This window comes from Astyanax mexicanus, chromosome 19 (assembly GCF_023375975.1).
Source record: "Astyanax mexicanus isolate ESR-SI-001 chromosome 19, AstMex3_surface, whole genome shotgun sequence".
Lineage (NCBI taxonomy): Eukaryota > Metazoa > Chordata > Actinopteri > Characiformes > Acestrorhamphidae > Astyanax > Astyanax mexicanus.
The window spans coordinates 43,492,077-43,512,832 of NC_064426.1; the positions used below are offsets into that span (position 1 = coordinate 43,492,077).

At 37.8% G+C, this 20,756-nt stretch overlaps 1 protein-coding gene across 2 annotated transcripts in view; it reads left to right on the forward strand.

Moving 5' to 3' along the window:
* Window positions 1–1,249: 1,249 nt before the first annotated feature.
* Window positions 1,250–20,756, forward strand: part of usp36 (ubiquitin specific peptidase 36) — a 46,591-nt gene continuing 27,084 nt past the window's right edge. Inside the window, exons 1-7 of one of the 2 annotated variants that reach the window (XM_049468119.1) lie at window positions 1,250–1,402; window positions 9,575–9,836; window positions 11,170–11,391; window positions 13,080–13,190; window positions 19,714–19,816; window positions 19,942–20,009; window positions 20,297–20,367. In XM_049468119.1, the coding sequence (XP_049324076.1) occupies window positions 9,584–9,836; window positions 11,170–11,391; window positions 13,080–13,190; window positions 19,714–19,816; window positions 19,942–20,009; window positions 20,297–20,367 (828 nt within the window). In that variant the 5' untranslated portion in view covers window positions 1,250–1,402; window positions 9,575–9,583. Of the gene's footprint in view, window positions 1,403–3,740; window positions 3,850–9,574; window positions 9,837–11,169; window positions 11,392–13,079; window positions 13,191–19,713; window positions 19,817–19,941; window positions 20,010–20,296; window positions 20,368–20,756 lie in introns of those variants that run through there. The other variant, XM_049468120.1, reaches the window with a different exon arrangement.

Here is a 20,756-nt window from a genome sequence, read left to right on the forward strand (position 1 = left end):
CGATATGATATGGCACACAGCCAATATAAACTCACGTGTATATACACCTCTGGAAAAAAAAAACAAAGAGACCACTTAAGTTGATGAAATGAAGAGATCACTTCAGTTTCTGAATCAGTGTCTCTGATTTTACTATTTATAGGTTTATGTTTGAGTAAAATGAACATTGTTGTTTTATTCTATAAACTACAGACAACATTTCTCCCAAATTCCAAATAAAAATATTCTCATTTAGAGCATTTATTTACAGAAAATGAGAAATGGCTGAAAGAACAAAAAAGATGCAGAGCTTTCAGACCTCAAATAATGCAAAGAAAACAAGTTCATATTCATAAAGTTTTAAGAGTTCAGAAATAATCAATATTTGGTGGAATAACCCTGTTTTTTAATCACAGTTTTTTCCATGCATCTTGTAGTACGGTGGCCAAGAAAGCCCAGCGCAGTGCAAATTGAAAAGCGCTGCAAAAGCACAAAACACATCCATCAAAATTACAACACAGGCGCTGCAAATAGAAAAACGCGCTGCAAATAGAACCACAACACAACGGAAGTGAGTCACAACACAACGGAATTTTCCCGGGGGACCTTAAAAGATACTGTACCAGCTAAGCTGCGTCTTCAGTAACATCTCGGACTTCACTATGTGTACAAAGGACAAAAAGTGGCAAACAAGGCGTTTTGTGAAGCAGAACTTTTAATAAACATAACTTACTTTTCAGAAGCTTGTTTGCCACTTATTGTCCTTTGTATACAGCTGGTACAGCATCTTTTAAGGTCCCCCGGGAAAATTCCGTTGTGTTGTGACCCACTTCCGTTGTGTTGTGGTTCTATTTGCAGCGCGTTTTTCTTTTTGCAGCGCGTTTTTCTATTTGCTGCGCCTGTGTTGTAATTTTGATGGATGTGTTTTGTGCTTTTGCAGCGCTTTTCAATTTGCACTGCGCTGGGCTTTCTCGGCCACCGTAACTCCTCCACCAGTCTTACACACTGATTTTGGATAACCTTATGCCTTTACTCTAGATGTTTTCAATTTGGTAAAATCAGAGAAAATCATCATTTTTAAGTGCTCTCTTATTTTTTCAGAGCTGTATATATATAGTGAACTATAGTGTTTAAATTTTATTTTTTTGGACATTATGTCCTATAGCATAGTAAACAAGAAAACGTGATCAGAGCAGTCGCTGGCTGAGTCTCGTCCTCTGATTGGTCAACAGAAATATGAATGAAGCGCCGCGTCAGACTTTTCCCCGCAGCTGATTGGCTGGTGTGTTCCGTTCATCATTGGAGGCCCCGCCCTCAGATAATGCAGCATGGGGGAGAGAGCGCAACAAAATGAAGGACTTCAGAGCCGCCGATGGTCTTTATAGTACCGCAGACTGAACGATTCCGGCTGCTCCGCGGATGGGTATGTACAGTACGGTGTTTTTAACCCATACTAAAACATCTACACAACGTTATCTCCAGTGAACGGCTCGTGTCGTGCTCGGTTTATCGGTATAAAGAAACCCCCGTTCCCGCGGCGGGGTGGTGGTGGTGGTGCAGTACTGCACACGGCGCAGCTGCGGATCCGGGGTGTTGCGTCAAATTGCGCTACCCGTCAAAATGTGCTCCCTACCTACACTGCGCATGCGCTGGTGTGTTTATTTTTGTGAAGAAAAAATGTTTTCTCCATGATAAATGATTTAGCTATAATTTTCATTGGGTTCATTAAACCTAAATATCATGGTGCTGCTTTATGTATATATATTATTGCATTGTCATTTCAATGTGTATTATTTTTTTAATTATTAATATTTTGGCTATTTTGTTTTCATTGTCTTACTAAAACCGTATCTTTTGTTTATGCGTTTATTTATTTGTTTATGTATTCGTTTGTTTTGCCTCAGGGCAACATAAATATGCAGTTACATAACAAGGTTAACATGACAAGCAGTGGTATTTCTTCTTCTTCTAATTGTTATTAATATTAATATTATTATTATTATTATTATTAATATTATTATCATTATTATTATCGTTATTATTATTATTTTATTATTTTTCTCAACAAATATGAAAATCATGCTATAGAGAGTTTAAAAAACTCCAGTGTCATTATTTGCTTGAACAGTTTAATATATGTGTATTGTATTATCACCTCTACCTCTAACTAAAGTAATGTTTTAACTTTTACTTTAATTCAGATTCTTTTTAACTATCCACATATCCTACTTAAATATTTGAAAACAGCATGTTGTTTTAATATGGTGTAATATTCTTGTCGTATTTTAGTAGCTATATTAGATACATTTCAATAATACACTATGGTAGCAGTTTTTGGCGGGGTAGCACATATTGACATAACACCGTGTTCGTACACTGTAAGGCAGTAGTAGTTGTGGAAGCAGCAGCTAGGCCAGGCAGCGCTGTGTTTTAGCTAAATATCTATACCTATAATTATACCTGTACCACCGTATCTTTTAGTGTCGTAGGGAAATATAAATATGGTCATATTAACCTATATATGGACGAATAATCAGTTTATATATGTTATGCTTTGGTGTATGTGTTAGGTTAGCTAGGTTGGTTGATCCAGACTAGTCGCTGCCATGTGGTTGAGTATGATGCTGATGTTTGGCCTCACCTGTGTGGACGAGTAGCCAGCGTGGGGTTTAGTTAGGTGGCTTGCTACAGCTAAATGTGTTCCTAAATACATATACATATATTGACTTTTTGGACAAATTCTACCTGTTCTAGATACATATACTGTCACTTTGTTCTTAATGCTGCTAGCTAAAATTAGGATTAGTAGTTGTTTGTCAGTGGAACCACCCTGCGAGCAAATAAAACATTAACATTTAATATTTAAATAACGTTGCATTACCTACCTTTTTTAGAGTTGATGGGAAAACAACATCTAAACAACCTTTATAAACCATTGCCTAAAATAATGCATGGGTTCGTGTAAAAATTCATACATAAGATGCATTGAATCTACGTTCATTTAAAGGTTTTAAATGGCTGTGACTTTTCTTACTCTAGCTCTTACTCTAACTACTCTCACATTAATGCTTTTAGATAAAAGCTTATATTAGTGCTCTTCTCAAATAATATTTTTTTTATTATTTTTTTAATAGTAATAATTATTATAATTATTATAATAAATTATTATATAATTATTAGAGAAAGTTAATATTATATAATTAATTATAATAATTATTATTGTTTAAATGTCTATTTAGACTGCGATTTACACGATATAACAACCTATGTTACACGTTGTAAGTTAGTTATGTAGCTAAGTAAAGTTCAATATAAAACAGACATAACGTTGTATCAACGTATGATTGGTGTGCACAACTAAATCAGTCCTGAAGCTGGATAAAAATATTGTTTTAATGCATTAGAAAAGGAAAATTAATGTTTATTTAATATATTTTTTTCTGTCAGGATAGTTAGCTTGGTAGGTTAGCCAGTTCACGAGCTATGGTAGAAAACATGCATGCGTTAGCACTGTTGCTAACTATAATTTTTCTGACAGGATTATTGGCATGTTCGACCCCAATTTGTGACATTATTGTCTGTTTATTAAATTTATCTTAAATATAATCTTTTAATATTGCGTAGCTCGTTGGTCTGTCATATAGTTTGCTACAAGTGAGCTAGCTAGCTTAGTTAGCTTGCTAATAATTCCCACAGGTTTAAACGTAGGCACCAGAAAACGAAAACGTTAGCTTAGCATTGCTTGCTAGCTTTCCTAGTGCACGAGCTCTGGTAGAAAACATGCCTGCGTTAAGCTGAGCTAGCACTGTTGCTAACTAGTCATTTTGGCTTTTTAGCTTTTAAATGGTCCTTTTCCTGACAGGATTTCTGGTCCGTAAGGCTCCATTTTTTATATTATATATTTATACAGCGTAAAACTTATTCTAAACTATTTAATATTGTGTCGCTTGTTGATATAATGTAATATAGACTAGCTAAGGTAGAAAACATGCCTGCGTTAGCACTGTTGCTAACGATCATTTTTTCTGACAGGATTCTTCGCGTGTTCGACCCTAATCTGTGACATTATTATTTAATTATCGAGTTTAAAGTTAATCTTTTAATATTTCTTTGCTGTTTTAATATAGTGTTATAGCAACCTAGGTTACCTAGCTAGGTTGCTAATGTTTCCCACAGGTTTAGGCAAAATGCATTAGTATAGCATTAGAAAACATGCTTACGTTAGCACTGTTGCCAACTAGTCATATTGGGTTTTTAGCCTTAAAATAGCTGAGCTAGTTGCCTATGTCTGACAGGATTCCTGGTCTATATTGTATATTCTTTTCACATTATTGTCTGCATCTTGCCTAAATTTAACATTTAATATTATGTATCTTGTTAATAGAAGTACTGTTTAGGCTGTGTTAGTCATTTTCTAAAATAGTCTCAGATTTGTGCTGTAATCTGTTAAAACCTGAAACATTTTAAGTTTAATTTCTGTACATTTCTGTCATTTCTGTTTGGCAGCTCACTTTTTACGTGGTTTCGGCACGTGGCTACTTTTGCAGCGCTGTTTGATTCCTGAACAAGTCAGTCTTTTAAACCGGTTTAAAATAAACCCATCAAATCGGTTTACAATTTTAGTAAAATTAAAGTTTCTTCAGCTACGTTTACACAGCAGGTAAATGTGACGTGTGTGTGTATAAACTTAAGTAGTATTGAAATACAATATACTAGTGCATCTAAAAAACAAATTGAATATCATTGAAAAGTTACTTTATTTCAGTAATTCAGTTCAAAATGTGAACCTCACATATTATATAGATGTATTAAACACAGAGTGATCTATTTTAGCTGTTTATCTCTTTTATTGTTGATAAAAGCCAATGCAAACCCACAAATCAGTGTCTCTGAAAAGGTACTTGGCAGTGTGGGCAATGTAACAAGTCCTGCTGGAAAATAAAATCCACAAATCCATAAAAGTTTTTGTGGGAAAACACTACACTGACTTTGGACTTGATAAGAAAACACAGTGGATCAACACCAGCAGATGACATGTTTCCCCAAACCATCTCTGATCATCAGTAAATTTTACATTTCATTTGGAAACCAAGGGAACAGAGCTGCTCGAGGCCTAGTGTGAAGTTTCCACAATCAGTGATGGTTTGGAGAGACATGTCAGCCTAGTCGTCAGCATAGTATGCCTACCAATCTCAGTAATAGACCTGTCACGATAATATTTTTTGTGGACTATATATTGTCCCAGAAATTATTGCGATACACAATATTTTCGTCATTTTAAGACTATCAAATCCCACTCACATAATGATAACAGAATAGCATAAAAAAGTAGTTATACACTTTTCAAAGACAGCAAAAATTAAAATAATAATTTATTATAAATAGTTAGGGAATCATATACTTATTTCTTCACCTGCTCTAGTCCACACTGTGTGTATATTATAGAGTCACAGTTATTGAAGCATCACTGGCTAAAATACTGTTCACTGTCACATGTGTGAACAAGCATATTAATAAACACAATAGACAATATCACGTTTATCAAACATTATTAAGGTCATGTTCATTTATTATACGATAAATCGACATTGAAATTATTTTGACAGGCCTACTAAGAAAGCCTGGGACAGATGAAACCTAGGTTAATTATTCATTATTTATTCTGCAGAAACTACTTTGGAATTGGTTTGTTTAGTATATTTTGTGATGTTCCTTTGAGATGTACTGTAGGGTGTAGGACCTTACCCTGTTATTACAGATATATTATGTTGTCACTGATTGTTTTTTGACTTTAGCCCTGTTACAATAGTCAAGTCAAGAGGCTTTTATTGTCATTACATCTGAGTACAGGTACACAGTGTTAAGAAATTACTTTCCTCCGGAACCATGGTGCAACATAGACAAACAAAGTGCAAGAGTTTAACAAAAGTGCAACGTAGAACTATAACACTAAAATAAATACAGAAAATACAATAGACAAGAATAATATAACTACATTTATTTGAACTACGTATTGTCCAAACAATTAATTATTTGAATGAATATTATTCTCATTATAACTATATCATTCACATTAACTATGTATGTAAGAAAGTATTGTATTGGATCAGTAAACTGCATTGCATCATTTTGTTTGGGACGGTGAAATGCTTTATACAGCTCTGGAAAAAAATAAGTTCCTTTGATTTCAACAAATTGAAAACCTCTGTAATATAATCAAGAGGAAGATGGATTATTACAAGCCATCAAACCAAACTGAACTGCTTGAATCTTTGCACCAGGAGTAAAGCAGCATCAAGTTATGCAAAAGCAGTGTGTAAGACTGGTGGAGGAGAACATGATGCCAAGATGCATGAAAACCGTGATTAAAATTCACCAGGGTTATTCCACCAAATATTGATTATTTCTGAACTCTTAAAACTTTATGAATATGAACTTGTTTTCTTTGCATTATTTGAGGTCTGAAAGCTCTGCATTTTTTTTTTGTTATTTCAGACATTTCTCATTTTCTGTAAATAAATGTTCTAAATGAGAATATTTTTATTTGGAATTTGGGAGAAATGTTGTCTGTAGTTTATAGAATAAAACAACAATGTTCATTCTACTCAAACATAAACCTATAAATAGCAAAATCAGAGAAACTGATTCAGAAACTGAAGTGATTTCTTCATTTTTATTCCAGAGCTGTATATATAATGTGTGTGTGTGTGTACATATATAATATTGCCCGGCTGTGGTTTGTAAATTCTTTTTTATTGTATAAATCTCAGTAAATCAGTGTAACGTGTTTCTGAAGGCTCTGAATATCCCGTCGGTGTGAAAGCGTGTATAGCAGTGGAAGGTCAGCTCTTACATCACAGCACGAGTCCTTGAGTGTGTGACTTCCACGCTGCTGTAATATTCCGTCTTTGTCATGGGCCAGTTATTGCAGGGGAAAGCTGGCCTGTCCTTTCAGACGAACGCCAGCGAACACGCAGAGAAACGCAGCACTGATCGTCCAGAGCCTCTTCGGCCGGACACACGGTGCCGTCATACAGCGGCGCTCGGCCGCGTTGCGATAAAGCGCATCAGAAACAGCACGTGAAGGTTAGGCTGCCCTTGTGGGCTTGGATGCATGTGCAGCTCCCGGCTGCTGGGCTCCCGGTGTGCGTCAGCATCACAGCTGATGAGTAAGGATGCTTTCTGTGCTTTCTAGCACATTACAGCTCGTCCTGCTGTCCCCGAGAGGACTTCTGTCTCCAGTGTGCTCTTATGGTGGTGGAGTGACGATAATGTAGTATAAAATGCTTTGTAATGATGTTTACTGTAGAAACGCTCTTGAGCCACGGTTACAGAAGAGCTGAACAGCAGAACATCAGCCGGGTTTATAAAGCCTTGTTCAAGTGGAAAAGGTTCCATAACAGATGAACAGATTATATTATTAACCCTGGACGTCTCCTTGCCTTTAATAAAATAGCTATTTGTCCACTGCCGCTCACCGTAATTACACTTTGGGCGCGTCATGGTTTCCACAGAGATAGTTAGTTTTTTTATTGTGTGCTTAAAATGGTAACTTTTGATATTGCTGTTTCAATAACAAGTAAAAAATATTTTTTTTAAATCTTAAGAGACAAATGTTATGATATTTCCCACAATGCAATGACTCCGGGGGGAAAAAGTGAGATCAGAAAATCCCTAATTTACGATAAAACCAACAATTGAACTTTGCTGCAGACTCTGGTCTGGTCTGTAGTGTAAAAAAACTTTTAAAAGAAAAGTTTGTGTCTGTATCTGATTTTAGGGTAATTGTTAGGCAGAATCGCCCACCAGTAGCTGTAGTCATAGCTTCCCATAAAGGCAGAACACCAGACAGATGCCTGCTGACTACCCAGCACAGGAAATGACCCGTCTGATGAGCGTCTCTCTCTGAAACGACAGCAGGAACCTGTGTTTTCCCACAGATGGGCTTTTCTAGGCTTTTCTTGGCTTTCCTTCACTCCCTTAGCTTTTATTGATTGTGTGTTTGTATTTGTGCTGTTTAATAGATAGATAGAGAGGGGTTTAATCAGCGTGTTTGTCTTTAGTTCTGCTGTTTGGTTGTTTTCTTATTTTTAACTTTTTGATCAGCTGTGCGTACGTGATGATCAGGATAAGAATCAGTTGGATCAGGCCTTGTGTACCTAACTATAGACACACAGGTGAACGATCGCTGCCTCGTTATGTAATTATTAGGACCGCTGCCAAGGCTGAAAGTCTCGCCCAGTGCGTTTAGCTCTCAGGCGTTTCACTTACGTCAGCCCATCTCATTACTCCTGTCCAGATTTGTGAAAATGGTGAAAACAGCAAAATGAACTCCATTCAGTTTGTGGTTCACTTGTGTGTCCCGTATGTTCCATTCCTTCAAAATGGGCCCATTTCCTCTTTACTGGAACCAGTCATTAAGTGCAGCAAGGTTATTAGTCTTAATCAGATAGCGTATTTTTATTCTCACAGAATTCACTCTTTTCTGAGAGAACACTTAAAAATGGTGAGTTTCTTTGATTTTACCAAATTGAAAACCTCTGGAATATAATCAAGAAGAACCTATCAAACCTGAAGCTGAACTGCTTGATTTTTTGCACCAGGTGTAAAGCAGCATAAAGTTATCCAAAAGCAGTCTGTAAGACTGGTGGAGGAGAACATGATGCCAAGATGCATGAAAAAAACTGTGATTTAAAACCAGGGTTATTACACCAAATATTTATAATATTTATAATTATGAAATATGACCTGTTGTCTGTAGTTTATAGAATAAAACAACAATGTGTGTTTTATTCAAACATAAACCTAAATAGCAAAATCAGAGAAACTGATTCAGAAACTGAAGTGCTCTTTTAATTTTTTTCCTTAGTGTCCTTAATGCTTTTAAAGAACACTGACCCAGTCGTACATTTCATTACAAAGCACATTTAGATTAAAATACCACTTCACTTACTTATAACTAATATTTATAAACTGAGACATTAGCATATTGCACTTTTGCTCTGTAGATAGTTAATTGACTGATTGCGCCGTACACTGCAGTATTATACCAAAACATTTTTTTTTGAGGGCTGCAACTAATGATTATTTTGGTAGTCGACTAATCTGGATTATTATTTTTTTTCGATTAGTCGATTAGTCAGCGATTATTTCTGCCATGTCCTTTATCTCTAAAAACAATAAAAACAGCAGAACATGAGATTTAAAAGGCATTTAAATGTATGGATGTTGTTTAAACGTGGAAAGTACTGATATTTAGTGAGTAAATATGTAATCTGTCGTGTTTGGGAACTTTTGGAGACACATATTAAGTTGAGTGTAAACTGTGTGAGTGAGCCATTTATCCATTTATCCATCTCACATTGCACTTCTGTTTCCAGCACTTTGTATAAAGCAGGATTCTTACAAATTAACGATTATTCGACAATTAAATTTGTAGTCGACAAATTTAAATAATCGACATTGTTGCAGCCCTAGTTTTTATACACTTTCTATGCCTATCAATACTCCCTTCCTCTGTCTGCCTCTCTGTCTATATCTGATCTCATGTGTATTTTTACCAAATTCACCAATTCTCTAATTTGTTTGCTTCCAGTGATGCACAATGCCCATCGTGGACAAGCTAAAGGAGGCCCTGAAGCCAGGGCGAAAAGACTCGGGCGATGAAGGCGACCTGAACAAGCTGCTGGCCTCCTCCGCCAAGAAGGTCCTGTTGCAGAAGATCGAGTTTGAGCCGGCCAGCAAAGGCTTCGGCTACCAGCTCGAGACTCTCAAGACCAAGTATGTGATCCTGAACCCCAAGAACGACGGGGTGTCGGCCCAGAGACCGACGGAGCCTGCTCCCATCAAAAGGCAGGGTAAGGTCATAAAAATACAACATTAACTCTGCGATTTTTTTACAGATTATTTGGTTAATTTGAGTTATTGTTTTAAAATTTATTTCAAAACCAGGGAATGGAGATGAAATGTAGCTCCTTGCATATAGAAGCTGACAAGATTTCTTTACAGGTTTCTGACAGAAAGACAAGCCCATGTTCACACAGCAATTTAAAGAACGTAAAGAACACAGCAGTGCTTCACATTAAGTTTCACTTTAATTCTTCAGCCAGAATCGCCAAACTGGACATACTGCTCTTACCCACCGCCACCTCCTGGTTGGTGAACAGGCTCCAGCCTGCTAGTTCTGTGATACTCTCAAACAACACATCTAACATCTTAGTAGACTGCCCTGCACTTTTAACCACCAGAAATAACTTTTAAAGGGTTACAAATATGAAAGAACTCTTTGAAAAGTTGCAGCAGCAAAAATACTGATGAAAGAAATGATTTCTGAAGTCTGTGATGCTCAAATCACGAACATTATCGATGCCATAAAATAGCCAATATGTTGCTGATATGGCACAAAATGCAAACAAACAATCAAACAATACATCAGCTAGAATCTCAAGAAATTCAGAATTTAAGAGTTTAGTTAAGGTCTCCAAAGTCTCTAAAAAGGACACGTTATTTTCCATGGTCAGTTTTATTTTATTAATTTTTGATTCTTTATTGATTCTGCAGCCTCTATCTATAGCCACAGTTTGCCAATTCATTAGAAACACGTGTGGCTGCAAAATGAGCATTTTAGCATTATTAAAAGGAAAACATCAGTCCAAATATTTCTGAAGTACTGAAGCCCTTACTCACCACTGTTATCCGTTTTCCTGTCTACACACACTCACTTTATGCTGCACTCACTGTCTTTTTTTTTTCTTTTTCTTCTCCTTGTGTTTTTTTACATAAAAGTACCACATGTTGAAGTGACCCAAATCAGAATAGAATAAAAAATATCAGATTTAATGTTTTTTTTGCTGTTTGAATCGATTAAAAGGTCAGATTTGGGCCACTTTTGCCTGCTGTGTGAACGTAGCATTTTATAAGGCAGTGTATTTTTTTTATATTTTGCACTATTCCTTCACTGAAATGTGAGGATGTTATTTTTGCTCTTCAATGTAAAAGCTGCTGTAAGTTAAAAAAAAAAAAGCTAAATTAAATTTGTGTTTATATTGATTGCATAAAAGTTGTATTGTGCTTGCACCTTTTATTTAATCAGAATAATTTAATCAGAAACTGTTTGGAATACGCTGCAGGCCTGATATGCAGAAATATATAACAAATACATATTAAAAACCCATTTGTATGTTCCCGCAGTGTCGGAAGGCCTTAGCGGGGGGCAGGGCGATGGCATCCCTGCGCCGCAGAAGCTGCTCTTTCCAGGGAACAAGCTCTCCATGAAGTGGGAGCGGGTGTACCGGGTCGGAGCCGGCCTCCACAACCTGGGCAACACCTGCTTCCTCAACTCCACTGTGCAGTGTCTCACCTACACGCCGCCGCTGGCCAACTACCTGCTGTCCAAGGAGCATAGCCGTGCCTGTGAGTACACCACCGCAGTGCTGATAACGGAGTTACATAAACTCCTGAGTTTTTATCAGCGTCTCGTCTGTATAAAGAGTCGTGTAGCAGCATGTCAGTGCTGTCTCCATATACAGGCAAATCCAGATACTGAAGGTACTCTTAACCTGCGTTCACACTGGAACGTGATGAGTCGCTTGTGTCACCCCGTGTTTATCGCTTGTGGGCGTGTCAATCTCAATGCATGTGCGTATCGTGGTCCAGCATCCGACAAGAAAAAAGGCACAAAAAAATGTATTGCTTCAACGGAACGGAAAAAAAATATTAAATGTAATTTTTTGTATTAAATATGTATTTGCTTACTAAATTAAGATCACTAAATTGGTTAAAAAAAAAAAGATTTTTAATAAGAATAATAATTTTATATATCTCCTCTTCAGACCCTGCATCCTCATCTGAAGACATCAAAGTTTTGGAAAAGTTGTGGAATTTTGAAAAATGTGTTTCCGATTTTTGACTTGTTTTGGTTTAAAAAAATAATCGAATGTTTGGGTAAATCCATTACATCTCATCACATCAGAAGCTTCAGCTATAACTGAAAATTCACTCAGTGAGAGGAAAATGATGATTTAATGCTGTCTGCCTTCATTCAGACTAGGGTTGGGCAATATTATATCGTATACAATATATCGTGACACAGAAATATCATGATATTAAAAATCCATATCGTGATAACAGGGCTGTTCTGTCTTAAAAGTAGTCTATTATTTACTGTGAAGCTTTAGGTGTATTTATTGTATAACTGTTTTAGTTTGCAGTTTATATGCATGCACTAAATATTCTGCAATAATTTTGCTGCATTATATTATTTTATGCTATATTATTTATTTAGCCACATTATGATTCTACTGTTATACTATTATACTATATTCCTGAAATTAATTAATTATTTTTCTGTTTTCCTATATCGCCAAGTATATCGTTATCACAAAAATACCCTGAAATATTGTGATATTATTTTAGAGCCATACCGCCCACCCCTAATTCAGACACATATATAAGGCAGATACGTGCAAAATATGTATAAATGTAGTTCGCACAGGCTAAGCTGTAGACAACGCGATACAGAAGTATAAATCGGTCTTAATGGAGAAGTCTGGTGTAAAATTGACTTTTGCTGTATTAAAACACGTTAAAGAGTACTAACCTGTGTTGAATAGCCCACCTCCGCTCTCCTGCAGCTTTCTGAGATCCAGCAATTTTGTGCAGTTTGTCATGCTACAATGGATTTTACAACAAACATGCTATAATGGATTTTAACAGGGCTATTTTTTTGCCATTTAAAACGAGGCATTAAGAACTTTAAAACTGCACAAGAAGTTTATTAAATGCCACTGTAGCGTAACCTACATGGCGCCATCTTAAAGTATGTTTTTACAGGGGGAAATATGCCCCATTAAAACCCATTCTAGCCTGTTTGAAAAACTGCACTTAGTATTCTTTATCATGTTTTACTACACCAAAAGTAAATTTCACACAGGAGTTCTCATTTAAAGAAGATATTTGCCCTCCAACCATTTCCCTTTTAGGGCATAGATTTAGAGACATATCCAGAATTATTTTTTTAATTGATCTAAGAAATTGATAAATGTGACTTCCTACATATTTTATGACTATTAATAATAATTGCTGTGCTCTTTCTCTTCTAGGTCACCAGTCAGGATTCTGTATGATCTGTATAATGCAGAACCACATCATCCAAGCCTTCGCCAACACAGGCAACGCCATCAAGCCTGTGTCCTTCATCCGAGACCTGAAAAGTAAGAAAAGAAAAGAAAAGAGAAGACCGTGCTGAGGGCAGGTGCATGTTGTCAGACACGTTCCTGCCGGCCGGTTATAGGAAGGCAGGGCTGGTGTCGGTGACTCAGCCGTATCAGGAACTGTGTGTTTGTGTTCTCTCCAGACTCCAGGCTCAGCCTCGCTGACTGTGGTCTGTGATTAAGGGCTTAGTCATGAGCTTTAGCTCCTGTTGGGGCTGGAGCCAGACACCGAGATGTTCTGGGGTGTTCCGGCTCCCCCTGCTGATCCTTACCGGGTCTTTTATTATTATTAATTCATTCACTGTACTATAGAAATATCCTGGGTGATGTGATTGATCATAGGTGTGAACAGGTCTGAACGGGATGCAGTGCATCTGGAGGAGCATCGTAATCCCATCACTCAAACCGCACCATCATCACATTCAGAGGAGATCAGAAACACACATGATCTCTTCTTCTTTTTGTTATTTTTTCTCTCTTTTTTGGGTTTTTCGTCTTCTTTTTATTTGTCTTAGTCTTCTTGTTCTTTTTCTTCTTGTTCTTCTTCTTCGTCTTCTTGTTATTCTTCATCTTCTTCTTGTTATTCTTCTTCATCTTTTTGTTAGTTTTCTTCTTTTTTGTCTTCTTCTTGTTATTCTTCTTAGTCTTGTTCTTCTTCTTCTTGTTATTCTTCTTAGTCTTGTTCTTCTTCTTCTTCTTCTTCTTATTCTTTGGCTTGTTCTTCTTCTTCCTGCTGTTGTTGTTGTTGTTGTTCTTCTTCTTCTTCTTTTTCTTCTTCCTCTTCTTCTTGTTATTCTTCCTCTTCTTCTTGTTATTCTTCTTCATGTTATTCTTCTTGTTCTTCCTCTTTGTCTTCTTTGTCTTCTTCTTCTTCTTCTTCTTCTTCTTCTTCTTCTAATTCAAACACCAAATCAAAGTCTCTGTCCCTGACAGCACATTCCTCACCCTCATTCATTGCATTACTACCCCCTTCCGGACTATACGCAGTAACCGCCCACGATTCCACACCATCCACGCAGGTTAGCTTAGCTAAAAGCTACAATAACAAGCTAATGTATAAAGGTGATACTCATCACTTGAGCAATCATTTTTTTTATTATACTTAGGATGTTTAGTAATGGTTCTTATCAAACATGAAACCTGTTTTTTGTAATGCTTGAGTAGAAATCCCCAAGATTTTGGGTTTGAAATATCAGACAGAAAAAAATCCTACCCTGTTTAGTTCTTTGCGATTTTAGAACCCAATTTACATACTGAGGAAGCAAAGGGCAAAAATCTGAAACATTTACTTAGAATTGTGGAGCAGAGTAAACCAGCAGGGGGCGCTCTAATCTCTGGAGGATTTTTTTTTGTGAAATTAACCAAAAATTTAGAAAGAAAATTAATACATAACTCCTGCATTCGGAGAAGGAACACCCAGTGTCTGCTACATAAGACACAATGAAAAAAAAATCACATGAGTATATAATTTATTTTTTTCTATGACAGCTTTCACTCTCAAAATTCCCTTTGTAAATATAAAGTGAATACATCATAAGAGGAAAATGCTCCTTTGCCTTCCTCTCTGCTCTGCTCTGAAACTGCAGCCCAAACAGTTAGAACTACATTTCCCTTAAAATACTACAACTTAATTCTCGTAATATTACGACTTCAATCTCATTATATAACTACTTAATTTTTGTAATATTACGACTTTATTCTTGTAATATTATGACTTCAATCTCATTACATAACTACTTAATTTTTGTAATATTACGACTTTATTCTTGTAATATGACTTCAGTCTCATTATATAACTACTTAATTTTTGTAATATTACGACTTTATTCTTGTAATATTATGACTTCAATCTCATTACATAACTACTTAATTTTTGTAATATTACGACTTTATTCTTGTAATATGACTTCAGTCTCATTATATAACTACTTTATTTTTGGAATTTTACGACTTAATATTATAATCTACGTATTATTGTGCCTTTATTCTCAAAGTAAACTGAAACGCTGTCGTACATTTCCACTGTCATTTAACCACAAAACTAAAGTAAACTAGAACCTAAAATCTAAATATTAAAACTTTAATATTTAACCTTAAACACACACACCCTCTCTCTTTCCATGTGACCGTGATTTGCAGATCTCACAGAAATTCTCAGCTGTGTTATCAGCGCAGCGTCAGCAGGGCGAGCAGGACTGGTCCTGCAGACGCATGCTTCTCCCGTTCAGACCTGTCTGATCTTCTCCTGAATGTTCTCGTACTCTTAGTCTGTTCACTATCAGCATCTCTGTCCCTCATCTGTCTGACGCTCGTCTGTTGCAGTGTGTTCTTTGGTCACGCAAGAGCTTTATTGAGTCACGTTTCTTTATTGACTTTAACAACATCACACTGGACTCAGTACTCCCTGCTTTCCACCAGTATGTGAACTGTCCCACCAGGAAGAACAGAACTATTGATCTCCTTTACTCCAACCTAAAGGATGCATACTCCGCCACACCTCTACCCCCTCTGGGAAAATCTGACCACAATCTGATCTACCTGCAGCCCCAGTACAAGCCCCAGGTCCGTAGACAACCTGCATCTACACGCTCCTTCAGGAAATGGTCTCCTGATGCTGAAGCAGCTCTTAGGGACTGTTTTGAGTCCACTGAATGGAGTGTATTGCAGGAGCCATACGGTGAGGACATTGAGGGGATTACACATTGCATGACGGACTACATGAACTTTTGCATGGACATTGATGTTCCTGTGAAAACTGTGCGTTGTTTTGCTAACAACAAGCCCTGGATAACCAGCAATGTTAAAGGCCTTCTAAACAAGAAGAAGAGGGCCTTTAAAGAAAACAACCAGGAGGAGCTTAGGAGCGTACAGAGGGAGCTCAAAGTCCATTTGCGAGAGGCCAAGGAGTCCTACAGGAAGAAGGTGGAGCAGAAGCTGAGGGAAAATGACATGAGGGAGGTATGGAATGGAATGAAGACAATCACTGGCTGTAAGCAGAGGATGGACAGTGCTGCAGATGAGTTCAACACCTTCTACAACCGGTTTGACTGCCCTGTTCAAGACCCTACAGCTCTGGTAGACACCTCCTCCACACCCCCCCTCATCTCATCAAGCAACTCAGCCCCCGCTCCCCCCTACTCCCCACACTCAGCTGTCCTGACCACCAGCACCACTGTAGCCCCCCCTCCTCCTCCCCCTCTGCACACCTTCACTGCTGACCAGGTTAGAGGTGAACTTAGGCAGCTGGCCCTGACAAAGTGTGTCCCAGACTACTTAAGTCCTGTGCAGCTGAGCTGGGGGCTCCCCTGCAGCACATCTTCAACCTGAGTCTGCAGTTGGGGAGGGTCCCCACACTGTGGAAGACAACATGCCTGGTTCCAGTACCCAAAAAGACGCATCCCAGTGAGCTCAATGACTTCAGGCCGGTCGCTCTTACATCACATATCATGAAGACCCTGGAACGTCTGCTTCTACACCACCTCAGACCCCAGGTTCAACATGCAATGGACCCCTTGCAATTCGCCTACAGAGAGAAAGTGGGAGTGGATGATGCCATACTGTACTTTCTCCACCGGACCCACTCTCATCTGGACAGAGGAGGCAGCACTGTGAGAGTCATGTTCTTTGATTTTTCCAGTGCTTTCAACACCATTCAGCCTCTCCTACTGAAAGACAAGTTGGTGGGGATGCAGGTGGATCCATATTTGGTCTCCTGGATCACAGACTACCTCACTGACAGACCTCAGTATGTCAGGTTGAAGGACTGTACATCAGAGACTGTGGTCTGCAGCACAGGAGCACCACAGGGGACTGTGCTCTCCCCGTTCCTGTTCACACTCTACACCTCAGACTTCCAGTACAACTCTGAGACATGCCACATGCAGAAGTTTTCGGACGACACTGCCATTGTGGCATGTATACGGGGAGGAAAGGAGGAGGAGTACAGACACCTTGTGGAAGACTTTGTGGCGTGGTGCAATAGGAACAACCTGCTGTTGAACACCTCCAAGACCAAGGAGATGGTGGTGGACTTCCGCAGAGCCAGGCCACCCACACAGCCAGTATCTATTGTGGGAGTTGATGTGGAGATGGTGAAGACCTACAGGTATCTCGGACTGCATCTGGATGATAGGCTGGACTGGTCAGCCAACACAGACATCCTGTACAGGAAGGGACAGAGCCGGCTCTACTTCCTGAGGAGGCTTGGGACTTTTAACATCTGTCGGAAGCTCCTGCTGATGTTTTATCAGACTGTGGTGTCCAGCTGTCTTTTCTATGCTGTGGTGTGCTGGGGAGGAAGCATGAAGAAGAGGGACGAGATGCGTCTGAACAAGTTGGTCAGGCGTGCGGGGTCCGTGGTTGGCGTGGAGCTAGACTCTGTGGTAACGGTGGCAGAGAGGAGGACACTGCACAAACTACTCTCCATCATGGATGATGATGGTCACCCATTACATTCCATCATCATGGATCATAGGAGCAGTTTCAGTGGCAGGTTCTTGTCACAGAGCTGCTCTACGGACAGACTGAGAAGATCGTTCGTCCCGAGAGCCATCAGACTCTTCAACTCCTCCCAGTGGAGCCGGAAGAGAGAGGACAGATGAGAAACAAGGCTCAAATGTGCTTTCTTAATCACAGCCTTTTTTTTTTTTTTTTTTTATCTGTACTGGAAAAACACCATACACATCTACACCCTGAGACTCTTTTGCCTCTTTACTGTACATCCTGTACACTTGCACTCCTGGACACTCTACTGTACATCCTGTACACTTGCACTCCTGGACACTCTACTGTACATCCTGTACATTTGCACTCCTGGACACTCTACTGTACATCCTGTACACTTGCACTCCTGGACACTCTACTGTACATCCTGTACACTTGCACTCCTGGACACTTTACTGACACTTTACTGTACATCCTGTACTTTTGCACCCCTGGACACTACACTATGCACCTAACTTAAATATAATACTTGCACATGTTTATGTTTATGTTTAATAGTCATATCTACTAATACCTCCTATACTTAGTTTATTCTTTTACTGCACTACCTCATATCTACGACTGTTTACTTCCACACTTTCTATAGTTTTTTTGTATTTATATATTTATGTATATATTTTTTTAAGTCTCAATTTAGAATTTTATCCCTCAATAAGTGTATTGTACTACACTTATTGTTTGTTTCTACTGTGTATTGTTTTTGTTTCTACTGTGTTGTGTAATTGCTACTGGCTGCTAAATTTCCTTCGGGATCAATAAAGTATCTATCTATCTATCTATCTATCTATCTATCAATCTATTGCACGTTATTTGTTATTTAATGGAATGTGAAGGTATTTAAAGTAGCTCATAACATGATCAGGATGTATCAGCAGATGTTAAGGACACATGCTGAGTTAAAGTACTCACAGCTCTGGTCAGCAGATCTTCAGCCAGTTCTTATTTGATCTGTGAGCAGTTTAGCCTATGAATCTGCCCATTGCCATTTCCACTCCCTGGGTTGCCAGGAAAAAAAAACGTAACAGCATGTAAACAGTGAGCTGCAGTCATGAAAATGGGCGAGCTGGCTGTTTTTCTGCTGAACGGGTAATCACTGAGCTTCAGTAAGGTTCACTAACCCTTGCTGGATAAGTAAATTAATACCAGTAATATAGTATAGTAGAGACGGAAATTTTGGACAGTTAAACATGTCTGTCTGTATGTCTTGTGTATATCTGTACATACGTATGTATGGCTCTTGTTTTTAAAGATGAAGTTTTCAAAAAATTGCGATAAGCAATAACTGACATTTTAATGCCTCTAATATGAAGATGTATATGATTATATTGAGCCCTGTTGCGCAGTGCTACAGATTTGCTCGTTTCTCGTAGGGTTTTTAAAATTTACCAAGTATTTTACTTCTATTTGTATTTATTTTCTTAACCCTTTTCCTTTTAACTTTTTTCATTACTTATTTTTTTATCTTTATTATTCATTTTATTGTTTTCTTACTGTCTTTTTCTTTTGTTGTCTTTTTATTTTTGTATTGTTACTTTTCACTTTTAAAAGTTTTTATATATATTTATAAAATTACGTATATTTGATAAATTTTATTGCTGCTTATCAGTGTAGAATCTTAATTTGCAGTATGTTTGTCGATGCGAATGCTTGGAGGGGAAAGAGCTTTTTCAAATGCTGCTCCCAAGTTAAAACTAGTTTTAAAACCAATTTTTATTTTTTGGCTTTTGACTCAAAATGAGATTTTGCTCTTGCTTTGGTAGTTTTTTTCTGTTTTATTTGTTTTCTTAATTACTTTTTATTGTTTTATTTTGTCTTCTTGTTCTAGTGTTTGTTTTGTGTTTTATAATTATTTATGTACAGCACTTTGTTTCAGCTGTTGTTTACTTTTTTACTCACTGTTTTTTACTTTTCCTGTGTCTTTCGGCTACATGGTAAATAAGGGTTCTGATCAATGTAAGACAGGAGATGCAAGAACCTGATCTTGCTCAACGTCTTTCTTCAATTTCCTTCTTCTTTTCAGAAATTGCTCGCCACTTCCGGTTTGGGAGTCAGGAGGACGCCCATGAATTTCTGCGCTACACCATCGACGCCATGCAGAAAGCCTGTCTTAATGGTTACCCAAAGTAAGATCTGCACTAAACGCCTTACCAGCTTGTTAAAAACACCACAAATTAACTAATAACATCAGTAGAAATGTTACTGTTTCTATTCATAAATAACAAACTTAAACTCTTCTTTTATTGATTAGGCTGGACAGGCAGACGCAGGCGACCACGCTAGTACACCAGATCTTTGGGGGTTACCTGAGGTCACGAGGTAAGGCAACATGGTGTCCCTGGTGGTCTCATACTCAGGATGCCCTTTTAAAAAACTAAAGAATCTACAATAATTTTAAGTTGATTTATTGCAGGTTCTAGAAATTGTAAATCATAATCATAGTCATGATAGTGAGTGTCCAACCATGCTGCTCTTCAGCATTTCTGATGTTTAGAAAATTGTGCCTGGAAAATGTAAATATGTAATTATCTGCTGACTACTGCATCCTTTTCCTTAGTTTTTCCTTTTCTTTTTCTGATTTTTTGCTTTCTTTCTTTCTCTTCTAGTGAAGTGCTCCATTTGTAAAAGTGTATCAGATACATATGACCCTTATCTGGACATAGCAGTGGAGATTAGGGTGAGTTTCCTGCATCTGTACACTGTATTATTTTCTTCCTGTGTACTGTTGCCCCCATGTGGGCTTCTGTAGTATTGCTTTTTTCTGTTTTGCAAAGTAAAAGTCTGTATGTATGTATAAAGACATTGTAGAGTCACATCTGCAGGGTTCTTAGGTCATGAAGAACCTGGAAAAGTCATGTACTAGCGTTTTCCAGGCCTGGATAAGTTTTGGAAAAATAAAAATACCCACAAAATCATGGAAATTTGATTTAAAAATGTGTGTTTTCATTTATTGACAGAGAAAAGGTATTTTGAGATAACAAATTCATAAGCTCATGCTTAGTTCAGTAGCGTCGGGGTCACCAAATTGTTGTAGAAAAGAAAATGAAAGGTGGGCTCACCCCCACC